We start from the raw sequence: 23,086 nt of genomic DNA, 5'->3' as shown, positions 1-23,086 counted from the left end.
AGTGATATCCCACTAAGTCCTTCCACATACCCTATAATGCAGGTATTACTACTCTACTTTTAGAGATAAGAGAAGTGAGGCTCAGAGTAATCAGGAATGTAGCCTAAGTCCCACAGCAACTCAGTGGTGAACCTGGGGATTTATCATGTTAGCATATAATACAAGTTCCTAGAAAATTGCCTTGTGCATAGTAAATATTGGTAATATTTAACTTTTTTTATTATTGCTATAACTATTAAATTTTATATAGCTGGTGCCTGAAAGACAAAAAATTTTGAATATTATTTCTAAAATGACATAAAATGATACAAAAATCTATTATGATTTAGTTGATCAGATATCTTAATTTTTCCCCAAAGTACATTTGAGAAAGGTCAAAGAGAAGATTTGTAAATAAAAGTTTAAGGTCAATTAAATGTGGGGAATGCTATGTATTTTATTCTTCTGGAGATTCACAGGAAACATTAGCACATTAAAGACTCCGACATGTCTCGAAGTAAACTCTTCATCTAATTTAACCCAAAGTTTTCAAATGTTGTTTGTCGAAGAAATTCTTTCTTCCCATAATATTTATGAGCATCTCTTGAAATCAGTGTTCTGAGGAAAACATTTGGGAAAAATGAATCTATCGAAACTCCTCTTCCAAGTAGAGCCTGTAATGTTTTGACAGGTCTTTTTCTGTCAACTCGACTCCCTGCTGTGATGTGCTGTGAAATGTTAGGGCTGACAATAAAGTCTTCCTGACACTTAACTGTTAAACCTAAGTTTTTCTCAGGCTTTTCTCACAACAGCACAACATTCTTTCTGCTTCTCTTCACAATGCAGTCACAGGTGAAATCTCAACCCTTTCCTGAAACTCCTGCTCACGGTATTTCTTAGATCTCCTTATGGACCTTATCTTCTGCACCATTCAATGGCCTCTAAAGTTTCACTGACTCTAATTTAAACCTTACTGCTACCCAATTTGTCATGTGCTTATGACTCCACAATTAAACTGTAAGTTACTTAGTGTCTGGAACTATGCATTGCACTTCTGTGAAGCCCTAAAAGAGCACGAACACAGTGCATTGCTCATTCATTCAACAAATATGCATTGAGCATGTCTCATGGGCCAGGCACTGTTCTAAGTGCTGGGGTACAGCAGGACCCCAGCAAGGCCATCAGTATTCTAGCGGAACTTTTACTGCACTGGGGGAGATGGATAAATAAGTGTTCAAGTAAGAATATAATATAATGTCAGATAAGAATTAGTGGTCTGAAGCATAAGGGCATGTGAAAGAGTAAATGAGAAGAGGTTACATTAGCTTGGAAAGGCCTCTCCAAAGAGGGAATATTTAAGCTGAAATCTGAATAACAGGAAAGAGTCAGCCATGCAAAGAGAACGTCAGAAAGAGAAGGTCAGAAAGAAGAGTGTTTTAGACGAGAGGAAAAGCCAGGGCAAAGGTTGGCGGCCGGCTAAATTTGCTAAGTTAGTGGAATAGCAGGAAGGTCAGTGTGGCTGGAGCCTGCAAAAGAAGTCAGGGGAATTGCTATGAGATCAACTTAGAGTGGTGGGAACCGGGTAGAGCGGTAAGGAATTTGGACTTTATTTGAGTTCATATGGAAGCCATGGAGCGCTGTAGGCACAGGAATGACCTAAGCATGTTTTCATAATGTTAAAAGACCACTCTGACTGCAGGGTAAAGAATGAAATGTAAGGAGTCAAGGGAGGAATCAGGGAAGCCAGTTACAGGCTCTTTCAGTAGCCAAGGCAAGACGTGATGGTGTTAGAAAAGGGTGGTGGCAGGAGAGCCGAGGAAGTGGACAGATTCTGGAAGTACTCTGGCGAAAGAGGCAATGGGACTTGCTGGCTTGAGCAAACTAGTGGACGGTGATATTTCCTAGACGGGGATATCTGGGACAGAAACGACCCTGGGAGGAAGGGTAGGGAAGGGAATCAAAAATACTTTTTGACCATGTTTAGGCTGAGTCGTCTATAAGATATGCAGGAATATGTGTCAATTTTACCTGATTCTGAAGCTCAAGGGAAAGGGCAGGGCTAGATACATACATTTGGGAGTCACTGGCACAAAAACAGTATTTAAAATCATGAGACCACATGAGATCATCTAGGGAGAAAATGTAACTCCAAGACACCTCAAAATTTTGGAAGTGGTCCAGGAGAAGAGGAGTAAAAAAAAAGAAAGAGAGGGAGAGGGAGAGAGAGACAGAGAGAGAGGGAAGCCAAAACAGTATGCAGAAACCCAGGAGAACATCGTGTTGAGAAGTCCAGGAAAATAAACTGCAGCTGAATGAAGGAGTAGTCAGCTGAGCCAATGCCAAAGATCTAGATGAGGACAGAATAGGAACCACTGGGTCGGACAATGCGAAAGCAATAAGAGCAGGGTCAGTGGAGTGCTGATGACTGGAGCTGGGAAGGGTGGGCTGAAGGAAGAATGAGACGTAAGGACAGATAAGCATTCAGTGTAGACAGACTCTTCCAAAAGTTTAACTGTTAAGAGAAGCACAGAAGTGGGGCAGTAGTTAGAAGGCAGATGCAGTCAAGAAAAGGCTTCTCCTGACCTCAAGATGGGAGATACTAGAGTTTATCTATATAGAATCAGAAGGAAAGATTGATGATGTAGAAAAGAGAGGGACTGACTGAACACATAAAGCTTTGTTTAATTATTATAGATTTTTAAATGTATTTGATTCACATTAGACTGAATAGGAAGTAGTTTTCCAACATGAGTGTAACTGTGACAATCTCCAGGAAATAAAACTGAGTGGCAATAATAATAACAATATTAACTTAACTTGTATCTAGGGCTTATAGCTTATCTTGCTATGCCAGGCATCGTTTCATGTGCTTTCCATATATATTAGCTTCTTTTTTAAAATTTTTAAAAAATTTTTATTTTATTTCTTTATTTTTGGCTGTGTTGGGTCTTTGTTGCTGTGTGCAGGCTTTCTCTAGTTGCGGTGAGCAGGGGCTACTCTTTATTGCGGCACGTGGGCTTCTCATTGCGGTGGCTTCTCTTGTTGTGGAGCACAGGCTCCAGGCGTGCAGGCTTCAGTAGTTGTGGCACTCGGGCTCAGTGGTTGTGGCTCATGGGCTCTAGAGCGCTCAGTAGTTGTGGCGTACGGGCTTAGTTGCTCTGCGGCATGTGCGATCTTCCCGGACCAGGGCTCAAACCCGTGTTCCCGGCATTGGCAGGCAGATTCTTAACCACTGCGCCACCAGAGAAGCCCTATATTAGCTTCTTTATTCCTCCAAATAACAATAATTGTTCTCATGTTATACTTAATGAGGAAACTGAGATACAGAGAGATTAAGTAACTTCTCTAGTGCTGTGTAGGCAGTAAGTGACAGAACCAGGATTCCCACTCACATAAGCTGCCTCTGAAGCCGTAACTACCAGGATAAATTGGTAAATGGTCTTATGTGTGCTGGCATTTCCTCAGTTCATGATACGTTTTACGATTCACCTCCTCTCACTTACCTCTTCTTTCTCTAAGGGTATGTGGTTATAGAAAAGGATAAAAAGGAATTGTTTTTCAACTCTTTCTTTAGTTGGGGCAATCTTATGAGACGGTCAAACCAATTAGATGTGGGCAGCAATTCCATCAAAACCGTTCCTTTCAAGATATTTTATAAACACCACACATTAAAATACAATTTTCAACAGTTAGTATAATTTTTTTTCATACAAGTATTCCTTCTGTAAACACATTTGATACACATTTATGTATTACTTTAATGGCTATATGGTATTCAATTGTTGAGACATACCACAGTTTACTTAACCCTTCAAATATATATATGTGTGTGTGCTTATGTACTTATAGAAGAAGTCCAAGTTCTTGGCAGAAAAATTAGAAAATACAGCTTAGCAAAAAGAATTCTACTCATCCTTTCATTTAATAAACCAATTCTTAGTGTCCATTTTACATGATGCAACCATTACAAATCATGCTTTCTAATGCTATTTAAAAGCATGAGGAAAATGCAGAGGAAAAACTGCAGGATACAAAATTATATGGAAAGTATGTGAAAAAATATGTAAGAAACAATTAAATCGCACATACACACACCATATGGGAAAGAGAGGGAGAAATGTAAAGAGTAGTTGTTATTTCTGGGTGGTAAGATATTAAGGATGATTTTTATTTTCTTCTGCTTGCCTTTTTTTCCTTATTTTTTTATAATGAACATACACTAATACTCAGAAAAATGTTAGTTCAAAAATTAAATATTTCTACATATTGCACTAAGAGCATATGAATTACCAGATATCTAATTTGCAGCTAAAATGGAATCCATTAAGATAGCAAGGCATAGGGGATAGGAGGGCATTTTTATTATTTCAATTACTCAATAATAATGCTCCCAATTATTCCACTGCCCAGAACACCATTCAGGGTGTGCATGTCTCTGTGTGTGTGTGTGTGTGTGTGTGTGTGTGTGTGTGTGTGTGTGTGTGTGTGTGTGTTAGTACAGAATCATCCAAGCTAATTAGTATGTATTTAACAAATGATGGACAATTAACATGGAGCTTCGCTTCTTGTCACTAGATCTACCGAGCGGAGAAAGAAACAGAGAGGGAGATCCAGGAGACATTTCCAAGGAAAAAAAGTTCCCTAAAGTATAGGCAGAAAATTCAGATACTTCCTGTATCCCTTGGTTCAGGCTATCCCTTTAAGATGCATCTTTTCTTTTAAACTTTTTATTCTGAAAATTTGCAAACATACTAAGAATATGTATATTTGAGTTCTCAAAAATATGTACAATAAACCCCATGTCCCCATCACTCAGCTTCAGTAATTATCAACATTTTTCAGATTTTTCTTTCTAGTTGCTTATCTTGCATTAGTAGGAAACAATAATACTTAGGAACAGGAAAACAGTTTGTAGAAACATTTTTACACATCAAATAAAAAAGAAATGGTTAAAAACCTCACTGTGCAGATCTGAACCAAGCTTTGAAGAAGTCCCTAAAGAGTTTCTGAGGCCTGCTGATGCAATTACCACCTTTCCCGTCCAGTTTGCCCTTCCTCCCCAATAGCTATTTGAGTGCATTATTACACTTGGGAAATGGAAGAACTAAAATAAAGAAAGCAGTAAACCAGGAACTGGGAAGCCACAGGACAGAACTGGGGGATTAGCAAGCGCTCACCCAGGGCAAGTGTGGTCCAGAGGACAGCCTGGGGACAAGCAGGCAGCAGGCTGGGCAGGCCACTCTCACCAAGGTCACGAAGTGGGGATAGGGGTGCATTATCAACTGTCACGGGATTGTACCTACCCAAACTGTTGTCACTGCTCGTGGGCCAGGAAGCAATTCTGTCCCTCAGCTTCTTCTTTTTACAGGAATTGTCTGACTTCTCAGAAAGGCCTACTTCTTCCTTCCTAATTTCTCTGACGAGCTGCATGCGGCACCTTGTAAAATCCTGAAAGGAAATCTTCCCATTTTCATCAGCGCCCAGTTGGTTCATGATCTCAGCCACAGACTCTTCCATATTCAATTGGCGACAGACCATCAACAAGTCATTTCTACAGAAGGGATTGAACAGAAAAACGGCTTGTTAGGAGAGACATTTAAGCTAGAGAAAATAGTTAATGAAAAAAAAAAGAGTATTTCCTGAATACATCCACACGTAGGAAACCTGTTTTCACATTTCTCATTGCTTCTGGAAAACTGCTAAGTGTGTGAAAAGATCTGTTCCACCTGGGTTATTCTAGACAAGAACTCTATTATTATTTGGAACAGTGAGGCAACTTTAAATCCTTTGTTCTCTTTTTCTTTCCCTGTCCATGCCCTTTCCTCCTTTCCTTTCTTTTGAAATTGACAAAGCACCTGTAGAGGGTAGCATTGTTACCTAACTGTAAGATAAAGTTTCAGAACATAGAAAAGATGTTGTCTCCACTCTTGGCAGAGTTGAAAATCTAGTCAAATTGTAAAAGAACAACAAAGATTTTAAACAAGCTTGACTCAGCTTTCTGGACCAATCAGCTAATTTTAGTACTTCTTTAAAATGTTATTTAATCTCAACTTTCATGACTCAGTGCTCGCCTACTTCTGGTTTTTCCTGATTTTCTTTGAGTATTTTCCACCTTCTCATCAGCAATTAGTAAACCCTAAGCCTTAGAGCAGGGATCAAAATCCCAAATGTCTTCCAGGTCTAGGACTTAATGTAAACGTGTGAGGTGGGTGGATTTAAGACAAGAGGGGTTGCTGGAGTCTTTGGCTGGACTAGAGAAGTATATTCAGCCTACAGGTTCTCAAATTAAAGAAAGAGAAAGAAAAAGAATAAAAAAGGAACAAGAACAACAACACTGTGCTGGCCAAGAACATTTATCTGGAGGACATCATCTGACCCTGGACATATAAATCTTGTTCTTTTCTCTCTTTCTAAACTCTTTGGGAAAATACTTTGTTCAGATTGCTCCAACTCTAAGTCTCAATAAAGGTAAAAGGATTATGAATTTAAGAGCTGGAAGAGATATTAGGAATTGGGCCATGGTCACAAGAACAGTTAATTAGTGCTCCTGTCTCAACACACCACCAAACCCAATCATCTGGAGACCATGACCAATTTGATGTTTGCTGATACCTGAAACCTAACCATGAAAAGACCAACCCTTCTCCAGTCACCCTTCACAAACTCCTTCTGGTCAATGCTAGTATGATTCTCCAAGTTCCCTAGGCTCACAGAATTGTAGATATTTTTAATATCTTCTCATTCACTCCATTTTAACCCTAATTCCCCCCATCCTGGTCCCTAGTATCCAATCTCTCATCAAATTTCTGTTGTTCCTGTCCCTGAAATGCTTCTATATTTACTCTTTATTGTGTTTTTCAATACACATAACACTCTCCAAAACCTTCTCAGTTTATACCAGGTCTATTACATTAGCTTCTTTAGTTGATCACCTTGTTTCCATATGCCATCTCATTTTCGTGTTTCATAAAGAATTTTGACACACAGCTACAAGTTTTAGCTTATCTTGTTTGTATGTCTGTGTATATATGTATAGTATATAATGCTTATGTGTATATATTTATGCTTTTATTTGTAAGATAGATGGACGGGTAGATAAATAAATATACACATATGGAAGGAAGTATGGTAGATTAAATTAGTCCTAATTTTTCATTTCCCTGTAGAACTGTTATACGTCTATACCCTTGCCTTGGCCTTGGGGCCAGGGACACTCATGGTAGGTATGCTCTTCCCCATCCTTTTAACTTCAGGCTTGACATCTAACTTAGCCTCTGGGATGTATGTGTTTATCTAGTTAATCCGCTACTGGGCTTGTCCCCTTTTGCTTCTGCCATTATTATGAGAAGAACAAACCATGGCAGCTATTAACCTTCTAGCCTGGGCCCCCAAATGAGCCACTTCAGCTGATCTTCAGACCTGTAGCATAAGAATCACTGCAGCTGACCCAAAGGTATGTAATCAAGAATAAATTCTTATTGTTTATGCCAATGAGATTTTGTGATTGTTCCCCAGCAATAGCTAACATACATTGGAATAATTTTTTGATCTATTCATATGTTTATTTTTTTGCCCTTTGCTAAATACAACCTGTCTGATATTCAGCGGGATTCATCCAAGACAGGAATGATTATGATTCGTAAAACAGGAATGCAAATAAAAAGAAAGGGCCAATATTCAGGTTCTACATCTAAAAAAAGAATTTCTTTATCATGTTTTTAGACAATAATCTTAAAAATTAGGCTTGGTGGGAGATAAAGAAGCTCTCTAAATTTCAGAAGTTCACATAATAAGATGTTAACACTAATATTTTCTGAATAGTAGGAATATGGTGTTTTTATTTTTGCCTATCTGTATTTGTAACTTTCTAGAATGTACTATACTACTTTCATAAATTGCTATGTCATTTTATAGGTTTTAAAAATGAGGATAATAATAGCACCTATCTCTTAGGGTTGTTTTGAGGATAAATGAGATGATGCATGTAAAGCACGTAACACAGTTCCTGGCACATATTAAGTACTCAATAAATAGTAGCCATTATTATGATTATTTTATAATTATTGATCATAAATCTTTAACAATGCCCCAGTTTCACAATTAAGTCTTTAGTAATTAAGCACAAACTGCTCAGGGGAAAATAATGCTTATTGAACTGAACTGACTCCTTCACTAAGTGGAGCAATCTATCCGCACAGGCTCGCCTTCCTCCCTGCCTGTGGCCCACTTACACTTGGGCGTCCTGGTGAGAAACCCAAGCCTGTCCAAGCTTGAGAAGCCCCATTCCACAAAAAGCAGCTCAAAAAAGGATTTGTGTGCTAGAAATGTCAAATGTCAACTCAGAGGAGAATACATCATTTTGCATTTTTATTTAAAAAGTGTGGGTCACTGAGAGACTCTCATAAAAGGTCAAAAACAAGATACACTACATCCTACTAAATTAAGTCAGACAGTAATCTTTAAACAGCGGTGCTAGTTTCTAAAAACTAAATGAAAGCTAAAGTTTCTCAGTATAGAAACACAGAACTAGCAAGGACAACTAACAAACCTGCAGGGGGGAAATGCTATTATCCCCATTTTATAGATGAAGATGTGATGGCTGAAAGAGTCCCAGAGCTAATATGTGGCAGAGCCAGGAATCTAAACCAAATCTGTCTGATTCCAAAGCTCTTGCCCTTTCCATTCTACCAAACACCGCCTTGGATGTCAATGATACTTAAACTTTGGCCTCTGAACACAAATAAGGACAGCAATAATAGGAACAGCTTGATAATCAACAGTCATTAATGAACAGTACTTTTATCTTAAACCAGAAAGACTACATATATCTATATATGTGCTACCCTACTATGTTAAATACAGATGAGAATAATATTACATTTTGTTATCAACATGAGAAAACAGTTACAAGAGAGAGAAAAAAAATTCCAGGGAGTTCCCTGGCGGTCCAGTGGTTAGGACTCTGCGCTTTCACTACAGGAACTAAGATCCCGCAAGCCGAGTGACACAGCCAAAAAAAAAAAAAAATTCCCAAAGCTCTCCTTTACATATAAGAGCAAGCCCAGAGAACTTAATCACAGTTTCACTATCAGCCATTGTGCTAGGGCTGTTTCAAACAGCTCGCAATGAATTACACACTCCTGTGACTACGCCCCTTTGCATTATGTCTTTGCCTTTCCTCCCATCAACAGATGGAGGCTACTTCCCTGACCTTGAATCTGGGCTGGCCTTGTGACCTGCTTTGACCAGTGGAATGTGGCAGAAATAACTAACGTTCTAGGATTCATGAACACATGCCTTATGATGCCTTGTAGTTTCCACTTTCAGCTCAAATCCTTCCAGCTTCATGCTGGCCTTGTCGCCCACTCAAGGCCACAAGTGGTCTTTTCCTTCTGCTAGCATTTAGCACCTGTACCATTCATTCAGTGACTATATACAGCCGTGGGACAACTTTTAGATTGTTGTATTAAACTTCCATTTCTCTTTCTCTTTTTTAAAAAATTATTTTCACACACTCAAGTCTTATCTTCCCAACCTGACCACAGGCTCTTGGAAGCCAGTGGCCATGCATCAATCTCCCTTAAGATCTGTGCAGCACCCAGCACATCACCCTGTACACAACAGAACTCCATCACACTTGTTTTGATAGATGGATTTGTAAATTCTCAGAAGTTAAACATGATCATTCTTTTGAAGGGGGTCCCCACTTCATCTGATATCTTCCGACAATACCTGTCTTTGTATCTTCCCACAGAAGGCAGCAGCACATGGGATGCTCAGTGAGTATGAATGACCAATGGGCACCGTAAAAACAACAACAACCCTGTAGCCTTAGTGACAGAGCAACATGACAGTTTCTCCGCACTAGGCCAGGAACGTTTCTCAGAGGAAGACATAATAAGCAGCGGTTCTCCAGGACTAATATAGTCCAGTGGAGAACTATTTCAGTAGTAGTAACATCATCATATAAAGCACCTGCCTTTAAAATAAAAACCAACAAACTTTTGTATGTTATTTCAGAAAATACACCCATTCATTTTAGAAAATGTAGATGAGCAAGAAGAAGAAAATACAAATTACATGCTACCTTTCTACCCAGCAATAACCACAGTGAACATTTTAACTAATTTCACAAAATTACGGTAAACATTTTTTCCTCTAAGTTTCCTCTAAATAAATAAATTTCCTCCAAATAAAATTTTCCTTTCATCATTGCTACAACTGCTCTAGAAGGTGTTTCATATTTAATCATGTTCATATATGCATATCTTATCTTCAGAGGACATAACCATGAGGAATAGATTCCGGTTTAGCAGAGGAACTGGTCAAATCAGGTAATATTTGGCTCTGCAGAGAACACCAATCACCAGGCAGCACTGAAGATCGATGCTTCTAGCTCAAAACTGCAAGGTTTTACAAAGCATAGTTATTACTTTCTGTATGTAGAAGCCTTTTGGTCTCTTGGCTATTCTTTTCCTTTTAACTTATAAAGAAATTGAGTAGGAAGTGAAAATTCAATGAAGCTATTCATCATTCAGGGAAATTCACAGCCTAACATCAGGAATCGATAATGGGAAAGATGGGCTTAGGTCTCTCAAGCTCAGACGCAGAAAAAAACACTATTCTTCCCCACAATGATACTAAACCCCAAACCCAGTCGGAATGAGGGCTACGCGAAAGCAATTGTTACTCTGAGGAAGGGTTAGATGCTTCCGTTCACAGTTCTCAACTAACAGACACATTTGGAACTAATAGGTATGCCAGAAATAGCTGCTTATGAAAGAACTCAAAACAAGTCTAAAAGTTCATTTTGCCTCTCTAATTGTTCAATTTGAGTCACACAAAAATGTAATTTACTAATTTCAGTTCCATAAATATTCAAAGTGTGAAAAATCATAAATAAGTCATTAAAAAACAGGCTTCTGGGCTACAGCTGATAATTTCTGAGTATAATTGTTGGAGGGAGCAAATGCATTTGCCTTTCACAATTGCTTCTGAGTTTATCTGATCTAAAGTGAAGACCAAAACAAACAACTAAATAAGCAAACAAAATTATCATTAAAAGGAGAATAGTTGATCGATCTGAAGGACTTCAACAAAATTCAGAAAGACAGTAAAGAGATGGTAGAAGCTGGCTAGTGTGCTGCATGATGAGTATGAGAATTGGGGCTGCCAACACTGGGGCTACCTTACCTTTCAGAGCATGGAACAAATAGATGTTGTTCAAAGGTGATAAATCAGGATACTTACACAGTGGTATAAGCACATTATGGAAAAGAATCATCAAGAGAACTGAAAGCACAAGTGGCAAAAAACTGTACCTGGGGAGTGAGCTTGGGCATTGAGAGGTGCATGGGGCAAGAGACTTGTGTTTTGTCATGTGCCCTTCTGTACCATTTTATTTTATTTTATTTTACCACGTGCATGAATTATTCTGATAAACGTAATGTTTTCAGGTTTAAAAAATCAAATAAGTCATTAATTTAATCTGAGCTATAACAGACAAAAGATTAGTATTTAAATATACAACAAATTCCTACAATGTAATAAGAAAAAGATAACAACCCAGTTGAAAAATGGGCAAATGATAAGAACAGAAAATGAACAAAAAATGGCAAAGATGTGGAAATATTCTCAACCTCGATAAACATAAGGAAAATGCAAATTCAAGCAAACAATGGGATACCATTTTAATAGGTATAGGATTGGCAAAAATGTTAGTCTGGCAATACCAAATGTTGACAAAGAAGCAGAAACTTTCATGCGGTGTTGGTGGAAAACAAAAACTGGTACCACTTCTTTAGAAAGAATTTTGGCAACATCTAAAAGAAATGCACACCCTTCAACCAGAAATATCACTTTTGGTTATATATGTTAAAGAAACTTATGCAGGGATGGAAGGAGATATGCACAATATCTGTAAGAGCAAAGATTTGGAAAAAGGTTAGTATTAATAATCATGGTAATAAGAACAGCAAACAAGCATCGGATGCTTACTGTGTGCCAGGGCCTGAGCTAGTGGATACGTAAATTGGGGAATCGTCAGCTAATGAAATATGAACAGAGTTTTCAGAAGAAATACATTTGTAATATATCATAATTAATAAATCTCAAAAACAGCAGTGAGTAAAAACCTCAAGAATAACATGAACGACAGGATAGTATTTATCTAAAGTTTAAAAATATACCAAAAAACACTATAAATTATATATGAATAATAAAAACAGGAAGCAAAAACATCAACCATGAAGCAAAAGTCAGGAAGCAAAAACATCAACCATGAAGTGGTGAGGGAGAGAGGGGAATAGGATTGGGGAAGGGTATAAAGGGGTTTTAACATGCATTTACAATGTTATATTAAAAAATCATAGGCAAATATGACACAGTGTCTACATCTTTTCAATCTGGGTATGGATACATGTGTGTTTACCATACACTTTGTAGTTTTCAATATTTAAAATCTGTCTTAATAAAAAAAATCGTATGAAAGGCAACTGAAAACAAATTTGGTCTGAGGCCACGGTTGAAGGATAAAACATTTAAAATGAGCAATGTCATTCATATCAGTAAGCACTTGTAGGACATGTCTCGTGGAGTTGATCAAATTAGATGATCCAAAATGACACTGTTCATCCTTACAAGCTATAGAGCATCTGATTATTTTCCTGGTATGATTTTCTAAAAGTGGAATTACTCATTGTTAAACAGTCTAATCTCTCAATACAGTTTTTCAAACATCCCTTGAGAAACATCCACCAATTTTTAGCCCCACCAGCAGTGTTTCAGCTACCCACACTTCAGATACTTTTCCGGAGAGCAGAATCAAATTCCCCATCTCTATGGTCTCACTTTCTTTTCTGCGAAGGCATTTATACCACACATTCCCAGAGACACATTTCTTTCCTTCTCTTCAGCACTCAGTACTGACGGCTGCCTTTTCCTTGAATCTCCTTCCTTCATTAGCCTCCGTAACAGCCCTGTCTTCTAGTTTCCCACCTCTACATGACTGCTCCTTCAGAGTTCTTGTCCTTAAATATCCATGTTACCCAAGGCCTTGTCCTTTCTATTTTCTCACTTTATAGACCCTCTATAGCTGATCTAATCTAAATTTATGGCTTTATCTATCACTAGGAACATTGACTCCCAAATCTCCCTCTCCAGTTAAGTAGTAATCCATTTTGACTGTATAGCTACACTGCAGTGGCATACATTTATCTTGAACTCAAAGTGCTAAACTGAATTCATCATTTTGTATCCCTTTACAAGTTGATTCCTCCTCTCTACATAAATTACACCACTGGTCACCCACAGCAGAAGTCTAGAAATTTTCTAAGTTGCTTCCTTCTCATTTGTGCCCCCTGCAATCAGTCACCAAAAATAGTGTCTGTTGTTCTAAATGGCTCTCATATCCATCCCATCCTGATCATTTTTATCACCCTCATCATTTCCCACTTGAATTACTATAATGGTCTCCTACTGGCTCTCCCTCTTACCAACTGGTAGGCAACATGTTATTTTTCCCTGCTTAAAATCCTTTCTTTGTTCCCCTCAAGACTTTCAGCTTCATACCCATGTTTCTCACTTCATAGCTAAGGCCCTATCTCTCTAGCCCCACTCTCCTGCTAAAGTAGGCAACCTGCATCCTAGCCCACTGAATTTCTTTTAGGTTCCATAAGAGGCATTGTTGTTTTACATGCCCATACTTTGTATATATTTAGCCCTCTGCTTGGAAAATCCTCTCTTTACCTTTCTCCAAATGCCAGCCCATGCTTATAATTCACTTGAATAGCATCTCCTTCAGAAATCTTCCCTAGATATCTCAGGTAAATCCCAGTTTAATTTGATGCCCCTTCTCTGTGTTACTAAGTCACCTGTGCTTGCTTTGATCACTTACCCCACTGTACAGTAATTATTGACTTATTTTTTTCTCTCTTCTACTAGACCAGAGACTGGGAACTAAAACCTACAACCAAATCCAGACCATTGCCTGCTTTTGTAAGTTAAGTTTATTGGAACCCGGCATACCCATTTGTCTATGTATTGTCTATGGTTACTTTCCCACTACGACAGTTGAGTTGAATACTTGTGACAGAGACTATACGGCCCATAAAACCAAAAATCTTTACTATATGGCCTCTTATTTAAAAGAAGTTGTAGGGGCTTCCCTGGTGGCGCAGTGGTTGAGAATCTGCCTGCCAATGCAGGCGACACGGGTTCGAGCCCTGGTCTGGGAAGATCCCACATGCCGCAGAGCAACTAGGCCCGTGAGCCACAACTACTGAGCCTGCGCGTCTGGAGCTTGTGCTCCAGCAAGAGAGGCCGCGACAGTGAGAGGCCCGCGCACCGCGATGAAGAGTGGCCCCCGCTTGCCACAACTGGAGAAAGCCCTCGCACAGAAACGAAGACCCAACACAGCCAAAAATAAATAAATAAATAAATAAAGAAGCTTTAAAAAAAAAAAGAAGTTGTAAACTTATGTACTAGACTGTAAATTCTTAGAGGGTTCATTCTTTGTTCATCTTTGAATCCCTAACACCTGGCATACAAATAGCTGTTAACAAATAAGTGGGTAAATAAAATGTTACATTTGAGGTAAAAGAGGTGGGGAGAGAAGTTAATGAGAACCTTCAATCCCATTTCTTCTTTGCTTTTTACATACCCCAATTTATAATCACAAATGAAAACAAAACAAGTTGATATTATTAGGGGTTTTTTTTAAGATTTTTTTGATGTGGACCATTTTTAAAGCCTTTACTGAATTTGTTACAATATTGCTTCTGTTTTATGTTTTGTTTTTTTGGCCTGGAGGCATGTGGGATCCCAGCTCCCTGACCAGGGATTGAACCCACACCCCCTGCACTGGAAGGCGAAGTCCCAACCACCCGACTGCCAGGGAAGTCCCCATATCATAAGGTTTTAAAATCTCTTCTAGTATACATGAGAGGCTCTGTACCCTTCAAGCTAGTAATGTAAGCCTTCTATGCTAATGGTACTCAACTCTGACAGCATACGATGTTCACCTGGGGTGATTAAAACATATTGATGCTCAGGCTCCATTGCTGACAAACTAAATCAGGATGGGGAGTAGGGGGCAGCAGCAATATTTGTTAAAAGGCTTCCTAAGTGATTCAGAGTAGAACTTCTACACCAACAGTCTGAAGGGCCGAGAGCTTTGAGGCAACTCAAAAATCTTAATTTAAAACCAACCAACCAAAGAAACACACTAGATGTTGATAAGTTATATACTAGTAAGATGAAAAGAAAGAGATATTTTAGAAAAGTTATCTACAGAGGCGGAAACAAAATGATTCCTCCTCCAGCATTTAAGCTCCATGAGGATGGAGCATTTTGTCTCTTTTGTTCACTCTTGTATTCCCGATACCAAAAACAGTACCTGGCACGAAACAGGCGATCAGTAAACAAACGATGAATGTATGAATAAGTTTTTCATTTGCTTTCAGTCAGCCAGAAGCCCCAGAAATATTCCAGTTAATTGAAATTTTATACACAAAGAAGGCAAATTGGCAAATATAATCTTCAGTTAATCAACAGACAACATTTTTTAGGGGCATAAACATTACATTCTACAATTTAAAAGAGTATTTTGATTTTAAAAAGGGAAAGCAAAGAGACATTGCTGTGGGCAAATGCAGCCCAGCCTCTAAAAATATTCAATATTTACTTTTAAAAAGGTTAGCTGTCATCTGCAAACTCATGGGAAGAGAACATGAAAAGCCATGAAGGAAGATAAAATTGGTGACATTACCTAAACAAACCAAATGCCATACGACATGCATCCTAAGGAATTAACAGAAATCGTCTTGGACCCTCCCTCTTAAAGCACTAAGCACGTCAGCCCAAGGAAGAATATCTGAGGCTGGCTAATTTTCTCTGTTTCCTTGTTTCTTCTCTCTCTTTCTCATAAAACATACTACTAGAAATTATAAAGCTGTTGGCCTAATTTTTATATCTGAAAAAAATGCTTTCGGTTGAGGTTACCAAATTGAAAAAATACAGAAAAATAGGAAAGACAAAACAAAAGTCAAGATTGAAAGAAGACACACTTTGTCATCGAATTTATATTATATTTTCCTTTTGAAATTTCACTCCTAATGGAATATTTGAGATATAAGCTCTTTGGAAAACCAGAATTTCCCATTACCAACTTTCTCAATATTGTCTACGTTGAAACATATGTTGTGAATTAATATTTACAGTCTTGAGTTGCGCTGTTCAAAATGGTAGTCAAGGACTTCCCTGGTGGCACAGTGGTTGAGAATCCGCCTGCCAATGCAGGGGACACAGGTTCGAGCCCTGGTCTGGGAAGATCCCACATGCCGCGGAGCAACTAAGCCCGTGTGCCACAACTACTGAGCCTGCGCTCTAGAGCCCGCGAGCCACAACTACTGAGCCCTCATGCCGCAATGACTGAAGCCCGGGAGCCTAGAGCCTGTGGTTTACAACAAGAGAAGCCACCACAATGAGAAGCCCGTGCACAGCAATGAAGAGTAGCCCCCGCTCGCCGCAACTAGAGAAAGCCTGCACACAGCAACAAAGACCCAACACAGCCAAAAATAAATAAATAAATAAATAAAATTTATATATTAAAAAAAAAGGTAGTCAATACACACAGGTGGCTATTTAAGTTTACATTGAAATTAACTAAAATTAAATATGATTAAAAATTCATTTCCTCAGTTATACTAGCTCAATAGCCACATGTGGCTAGCGGCTACCACACTGCACAGAACAGTCATAGAACACTTCCATCATCACAGACAGTCCCATGGGATAGCACTGGGAAAATAAAATAAAGAACAATACCCTCAGAGGCTTCAGGCAATAGTATCAGTCAAGCAAGGAAATTGTTACAAATGTCAGTTATTATTTCTAGGTAAGGAAGGAATGACAAAACTGGATATATAAAAAGTCTGAATATAGAAAAGCCATTATGTCATAAAACTGTTAGTTTTCTTTGCAGCTGATTTTCGAGTTTGGGGTTCACTCTTATTCACAGAACACACAAAAATCCCCACTTTTTGATTAAGGAAATCTGACCAGATTCAAAGTCACATCCAATACACTACCCACTGATGAAAAAACATCGGCTGAAAGATTTATCAGACTTTAGAACGCAGGTGGAGGGATGCATATATTCCCTAGAGGAAGCGCTAGCTTTGTCTTCTTAGATTTGAGTTATCGTAATAGTAATTCTTTCTGATGTTTAGCCTGAACTTCCTGAGAGTTCACTGTAATAATGAATAGCCAAGATTAATCAATGACATGATGGTTTCCCCTTCTCCAGGTGAAACGTCAAGAGTGACTAAAAGCCAATACTCAAGAAGAAAGCAACTACAAGCAAGTAAAATACTACTTTTACATATTTTTTAAAAGCTCTTTTATTCTATAATTCTTTCACATGTGACTCCTAATACTCTTACTCTTCATTCTTTTGTCAATCTCTCAATTTGGCTTTTCCCATCGATAGTCCAGTGGGGAAAAATATTTAATGTGTTTGCCCTTGGATTAGTATTTTAATCAGTAAATTAACATTCTTTATTAAGCAAGATTCAGCCTACCTTCACAGCGATTTGTAAAAGCTTCTTAAAAAGAAGTCTCTGCCATTCCTGGGGAAGAATACTCATTCAGAGTACCTATGATTCAGGGGCTGTGCTAGGTGCTTTAGAAATATTATTTCATTTAAGCCTCATAATAACTTTAAGAGATATTATCCCCATTTTAACAGGGTCTATCAGTTCTGTGTAAAAGGGAGCTTGTCCCAAGTTCCTGGCACCGTACTTGGTCCATCACAGGTACTTCAACAAGTTGGTGGATGCATGAATGAACAGAAGGTACCTCTTCTGTAATCTCAGTGACAGACATAGAACCTTGTAGTGAACACTCAGAAAATCCTTACTAATTGAATATACTAACAGTAATGGTCAGTATGACAAACAGTTAAGTGATTCTTAATATGTAGATGTTCCTGCAAAACCCCACTAAAGCTAAGCAATTGACTCTCGATCCAAAAACTACATAAGGCAGTCACGTCTGAAAGATATAGACAGAGAAGATACACGGAAAAGGCTGATACACATAAGTTTGGGGGCAATAAAAGAATTTGGGAAGTGTGCCACTTTTATAAAAACTTATTTATAAGTGTATATTAACAACATCTCGAGAATAGTTATTCTTTCAGATTATTTCAGATCACACTTTCATGAGAAAATTACAGCACACACATAACACCATTATGATAAAAAGACAACTGCACCCAAATTTTTTCATGGAGGTAAAAGATTTATATTACAACACGTACTTAACATATAAAAGACACACAACCTGCTGTGAATGATAAACTTATATTTATTTTTTCCATTGTAGAAAAGGAATACCTAAATGTGATAATAGGAGATAAAGCAAAAATTTTCACCAAGTGCCCTTAAATTGAATCACCAAGGCTAACACATTTTTAGGCTAGGCTCCAAACGTACCCTTGACCCCTGGCAAATGGAAGGGACCCACCCACAGGGTCTGTCACCATGAAAGTGAGGCTCAGCCACCCTGGAGGCCTACCACCCATCCCTATTCTTTTCAGTCCTCTGTCCCATGGTCTCATGCTCTCTCTCATCTAACATCCCTCAGTTCTTCTTGCTTCACGTGTCACGGGGACATGTACGTCTGGCATCCTAACTTCCATCGACTCTGCTCACACCCAGGGAAGGCTTGTCACATCCACCCTCAGAATAGGAGATGTTGTCAACATTTATTCTGGCTCCTTGAGTCTTCCTTTGGCCAGGATAGAAACCCAAACCTCTTTCTAAGGATGACACTGTGGGGTTTGCAAATTTCCCCCAATTTTATTATGTATATACTCTCCACCAGCACTTAAAAACATTCAGCACACAGAGATTTTTTTTTTCTCAGTGCAAAGCCACTGTGTTAAAATTCTCCTAAATATCTTCCAAAGTAGTTTTAGAAAATGGCAGTAAAGGAAAAATAATATGGGAGGAAATGCTATTTACATTTTTCTTTGAAGGATACAAAAAATTGCAGGATTCTTTTCATGAATAACTTTCTTATTCAACTCACTCTCTCAGATTCTAATTAAAATATCATAATGTGAAAAGCCAAAGCCTTATAGTCTGATCACAGAAATGAGAAGGGAAAGATTTAATCCCAGTATATGCAGCAGCCTGAGGCAAGAAATTTTGTCACTGTGCCTCATTCCCTCACGTCTTACATGGGGATGTCACACTTGTCCCACTATGAAAACAAGCCAGGGCAATGATGTTTAGAGCACTGCATCTGCCTTACAGGCTAGAGAGTCACCAACATTTGAAGAATTTTCTAGATTACTTTACAAAATCTAAACTGTAATAGATTGGTATTTTATAGAATAAAATAAAATGAGTTTTCAGAAAAAAAATTTGCAAAAGATATAGAAAAATACAAGCTCAATTTTTTAAACTTAGGTTCAATTCTGTCATATCGGTTTGAAAGTTTCTGAACACGTATTTCCAATTCCTATGCTTACCTTGTTGCAGTCAGGTATGAAAAACACCACCCTGTGGGCCACTCTTGAAGCAGTTCTGTTTTCTGGATATCATGATGTGACTAAAGCAATCCCTGACTCCATAAACGAGAGACCAACATGGGATGAACGGTACCAAACAGCAGCAATGCCACTATCCTTGGTAGCTCACCACCTTTGTTTACCTGGACTTATTCTAAGGAACGTAAGTACACACTGTGATAACGTTTAAGTCTATGTTCAGTCTTGGTGAACACTGGACTGGGAAATCACCTGCAGAAATGCCATCATAGTTTTATAGTTTATAAATATGTTTAAATTAAAATATATTTATATTTTAAAATACAATATATAAATATAAAAATATATTTCTATAAATATATAAGTGCATTTATAAATATAAATATATTTAAATCAAAATAAATTTAAAGCTAAGTTTTTAAAAAAAAATCTCTCAACTAACCACAGTATCATATATTTAAGTAAGCACTGTGAGCTAGGTGCTTTACCTAATTGAACAGAAAGGATTCTTTATGTTTTAGAAGTTTGGAATACAGACTATAGCACAGATTACAAAATAGTAAGCACGGGGGGGAAAGATCTGTAGATATAAAAATCAAAGGGAGCTCGCTCTGCTTTGTGCCTGAACATGTCGTGTTACGATGGTGGCTTAGGGAGAGGTGGTAAAGTTCCAACAGAAGCCATAAAAAGCTGTTTGGATAAGAAGGAGAACAGGAAATGAAGGAGAGGAACCAGAATAGGGAAGGAAGCCGCAGAGTGAGAGGGCTTCACACACCCGCCCCCCAACGGTGCCCCAGGGAGAGCTGGCGGGGATCCAGACCCAGGAGAGCATGTGACGTGGGGCTAGCAGAGGGGGCTCAGGGGTAAAGTGATAACTGGAAGACATCACCAACACTCTAGCGTTAAAGGTCAAAACTTCAGTTTGTTTCTCTATTTGAGGGTGGGAAGATTCCTTCCTATGCTGATTTTCAAATCAAGGAAAATAAACTAACCCCTGTAATGCCTCTGCATCGCCTAAACTCTGAAAGGCTCTGAAACATCAGTAACCCCCTTAATCCCCGTGTCTATGGGGAAACTCATATAAAAATAAGCCTATTTCCTATTGAGGCTTAAGCAATGACCTCGAGTAGTTGGAAAAAACCCACAGCGTCCAGGAGTGTTGAAAAATGAGTCCTGATCACAGACAGAAAGCCACCAACATCACACAAGTGAACCCAGAGGCTCCGGACTGTGACTAGACTCAGAAAAAAACACCCTTTCGGTGACAAAGGCGAGGTCTAGGATTTAAAAGCACACGCCACTCTTATACCCCGCTGGGGGGAGTATAACTTGTATGACATGTCCTGCACTTTGGCAGTATTTGTCAAAATAAAAAAATGCACAGACTGTTTGATCCAGCAATTCCATTTCTAGGAATGTGTCCCACAGATATGCTGATGTATGCAAAACGAAGAATGCACCGTTATTCAATGCAGTCCTGCTTGTATTATTAGCAAAAGATTGGAAATCATCTAAATATCCACCAGTGGGGGTCTGGTAAATAAATTATGGTCAAGCTATACAATGCAATGAATACTAAACAACCTTTAAGAAGAATAAGGCAGCTATGTATCACGATGGCACAATTTCCAAAATAGGTCAAGTTAAAAAAAGGCAGGTGAAGAGCAGTGAATAAGTCATATGACCATACGTATAAAAGCAGAAGTAGAAGGTGTCCTTACGCACTTGATATGCACAGATTATCTCTGGAACGACACCTGAGGAACTGTTACCCGGGACTGCCTCCGGAAAGGGGACTGTGTCTGGAGGACAGAGATGAGACAGAAACTTACCCTGCCTTCCACCTTTTTGGGCACACTGTGAATTCTGATTCATGTGCACATATAAGGTCTTTTTTAAAAAGCTAACGACCAGGTCTTCAGAATCCTGGTATCTAAAGAGCAGCGGTAGAGAAAAGTGAGCCAGGAGTTTAGCTTTGTCACCCAGTGTCCCGCCAAGAGGAAAACCAGACGCCTCCAGACCGTGTATCAGCTTACAGGTTATTCCACGTATTATCCTGTCAAGATTTTTTAGTAGCCTGCAGTTCACATTTGGCCTTGACAACAGTTCATTTCTATTGTCCAAAACTCGTTAGTAAATCTTCAGTAGGTAACTTATGTAACAAAGACATCACTCTATAAGATATTAAAACAAGACTTAATTACCCGGTAGTTGGAGAGAATTTGAATTCTTTTCACTTTCCAAATTCTGTAAGGATAGAAAAATGCTCAAAATCTACCAGGCAAAGTGATTTGGGGGAAATGAGTCATACGATATATACTGTGGTTTTGGCAAAGCAAAAAAATTAACAAATGACATTATTTTAAGTATTTAGCTTACATCTGCATGACTATATTTTCCTTTTGAGCATTAGTGTATGATTTTCAGTGAAGGGTGTCATTTTTCTTCTGAAGATTTAGAAAATCAAGATGCTCTCTATGGTCCATCCCTCTTCTAAAGAAATACAGACAATTCAAGGGCTAATTACTCCAAACCAGTGTATAAATTAAAAGTACACAAGTTCATCTTAGAAATTATAACCAGGAAAAAAACATTTACACTTGTTAAAAGCCTTACTTCTTGCCTGCCCTATCTAATGTGCAATTTGTTCATTCTGAAAAATTATGGTGAAGTTAAACACAAACAGTACTTTCTAAGTTAATTACAGATACATCTTCTTCCCTGCAATTTACATCTTAGAATCCAGCTCTATGCTGTTTTATTTCCTTCCAGCTGAAGGAAAGGAGTTGTCAGCTAAAATTATCTTGCATGTGGATATTTACTTTCAGCCAAAAAAGCTGCCATAAAAGCCTCCTTCTCGGGGACAATGAAAATGCAACTTGCAGATAAAATTGTTAAACAATTGCACGTTACATCTAAATCATCACAATAATTCTTACCAACTGAAATTTGGTAATTTTAAAGAAAAATAAGAATCATGTGCTCTTCACTCACTCCCAGCCCACTCCAATACTCAGGACAATTTATATATCAGATCATAAGGATAGGGATGTTTAGGTGGTCTCTGTCCCTTCCCCAACACATAGACCAGAGGGTTTACACACGGCAGACACTTAATAAATGTCACCTGAATAAGTGACTTTTTAATATATTCAGCAAGTTTTTTGTTTTAAGAGAAAATATTTAATACATACACCTTGATTCCAGAATATACAGAGAATTCTTATACATCAATAAAAACATAATAATAAAAAAAACAGAACAAAACTGAGCAAAAGATGAACTGGCATAGAAAGCAGAGGATATCCAAATGGACACTAGGAATATGAATAGAAGCTCAATCCCATAAGTAATCAGCAAAATTCAAATTAAAATTGTCAAGGGATTACCAATAGAATGTCTCATATTGAAAATAACTACATCTCCAAGTGTGGAGAGGAGGTGGAACACATAGAACTCTTTATGCATTGCTAGCAGTTAACATGCTGGAACACCATCTACCAGCATTTACTAAAGCTAACATATGCATAGACTGTGGCCTAGAAATTCCAC

The 23,086-nt window shown here is 38.3% G+C and overlaps 1 protein-coding gene across 1 annotated transcript in view; it reads right to left on the bottom strand.

The window, feature by feature from the left end:
- The window catches only part of MCC (MCC regulator of WNT signaling pathway), a 430,278-nt gene that overhangs the window by 356,948 nt on the left and 50,244 nt on the right, over positions 1-23,086 (bottom strand). Inside the window, exon 2 of the mRNA XM_007192096.3 lies at positions 5,283-5,530. Within this exon, the coding sequence (XP_007192158.3) occupies positions 5,283-5,530 (248 nt within the window). The remainder of the gene's footprint in view (positions 1-5,282; positions 5,531-23,086) is intronic.

This window comes from Balaenoptera acutorostrata, chromosome 2 (genome assembly GCF_949987535.1).
Source record: "Balaenoptera acutorostrata chromosome 2, mBalAcu1.1, whole genome shotgun sequence".
Taxonomy (NCBI): domain Eukaryota; kingdom Metazoa; phylum Chordata; class Mammalia; order Artiodactyla; family Balaenopteridae; genus Balaenoptera; species Balaenoptera acutorostrata.
The sequence above is the reverse complement of the archived record's forward strand: the minus strand, read 5'-3'. Positions and strand labels throughout refer to the sequence as shown.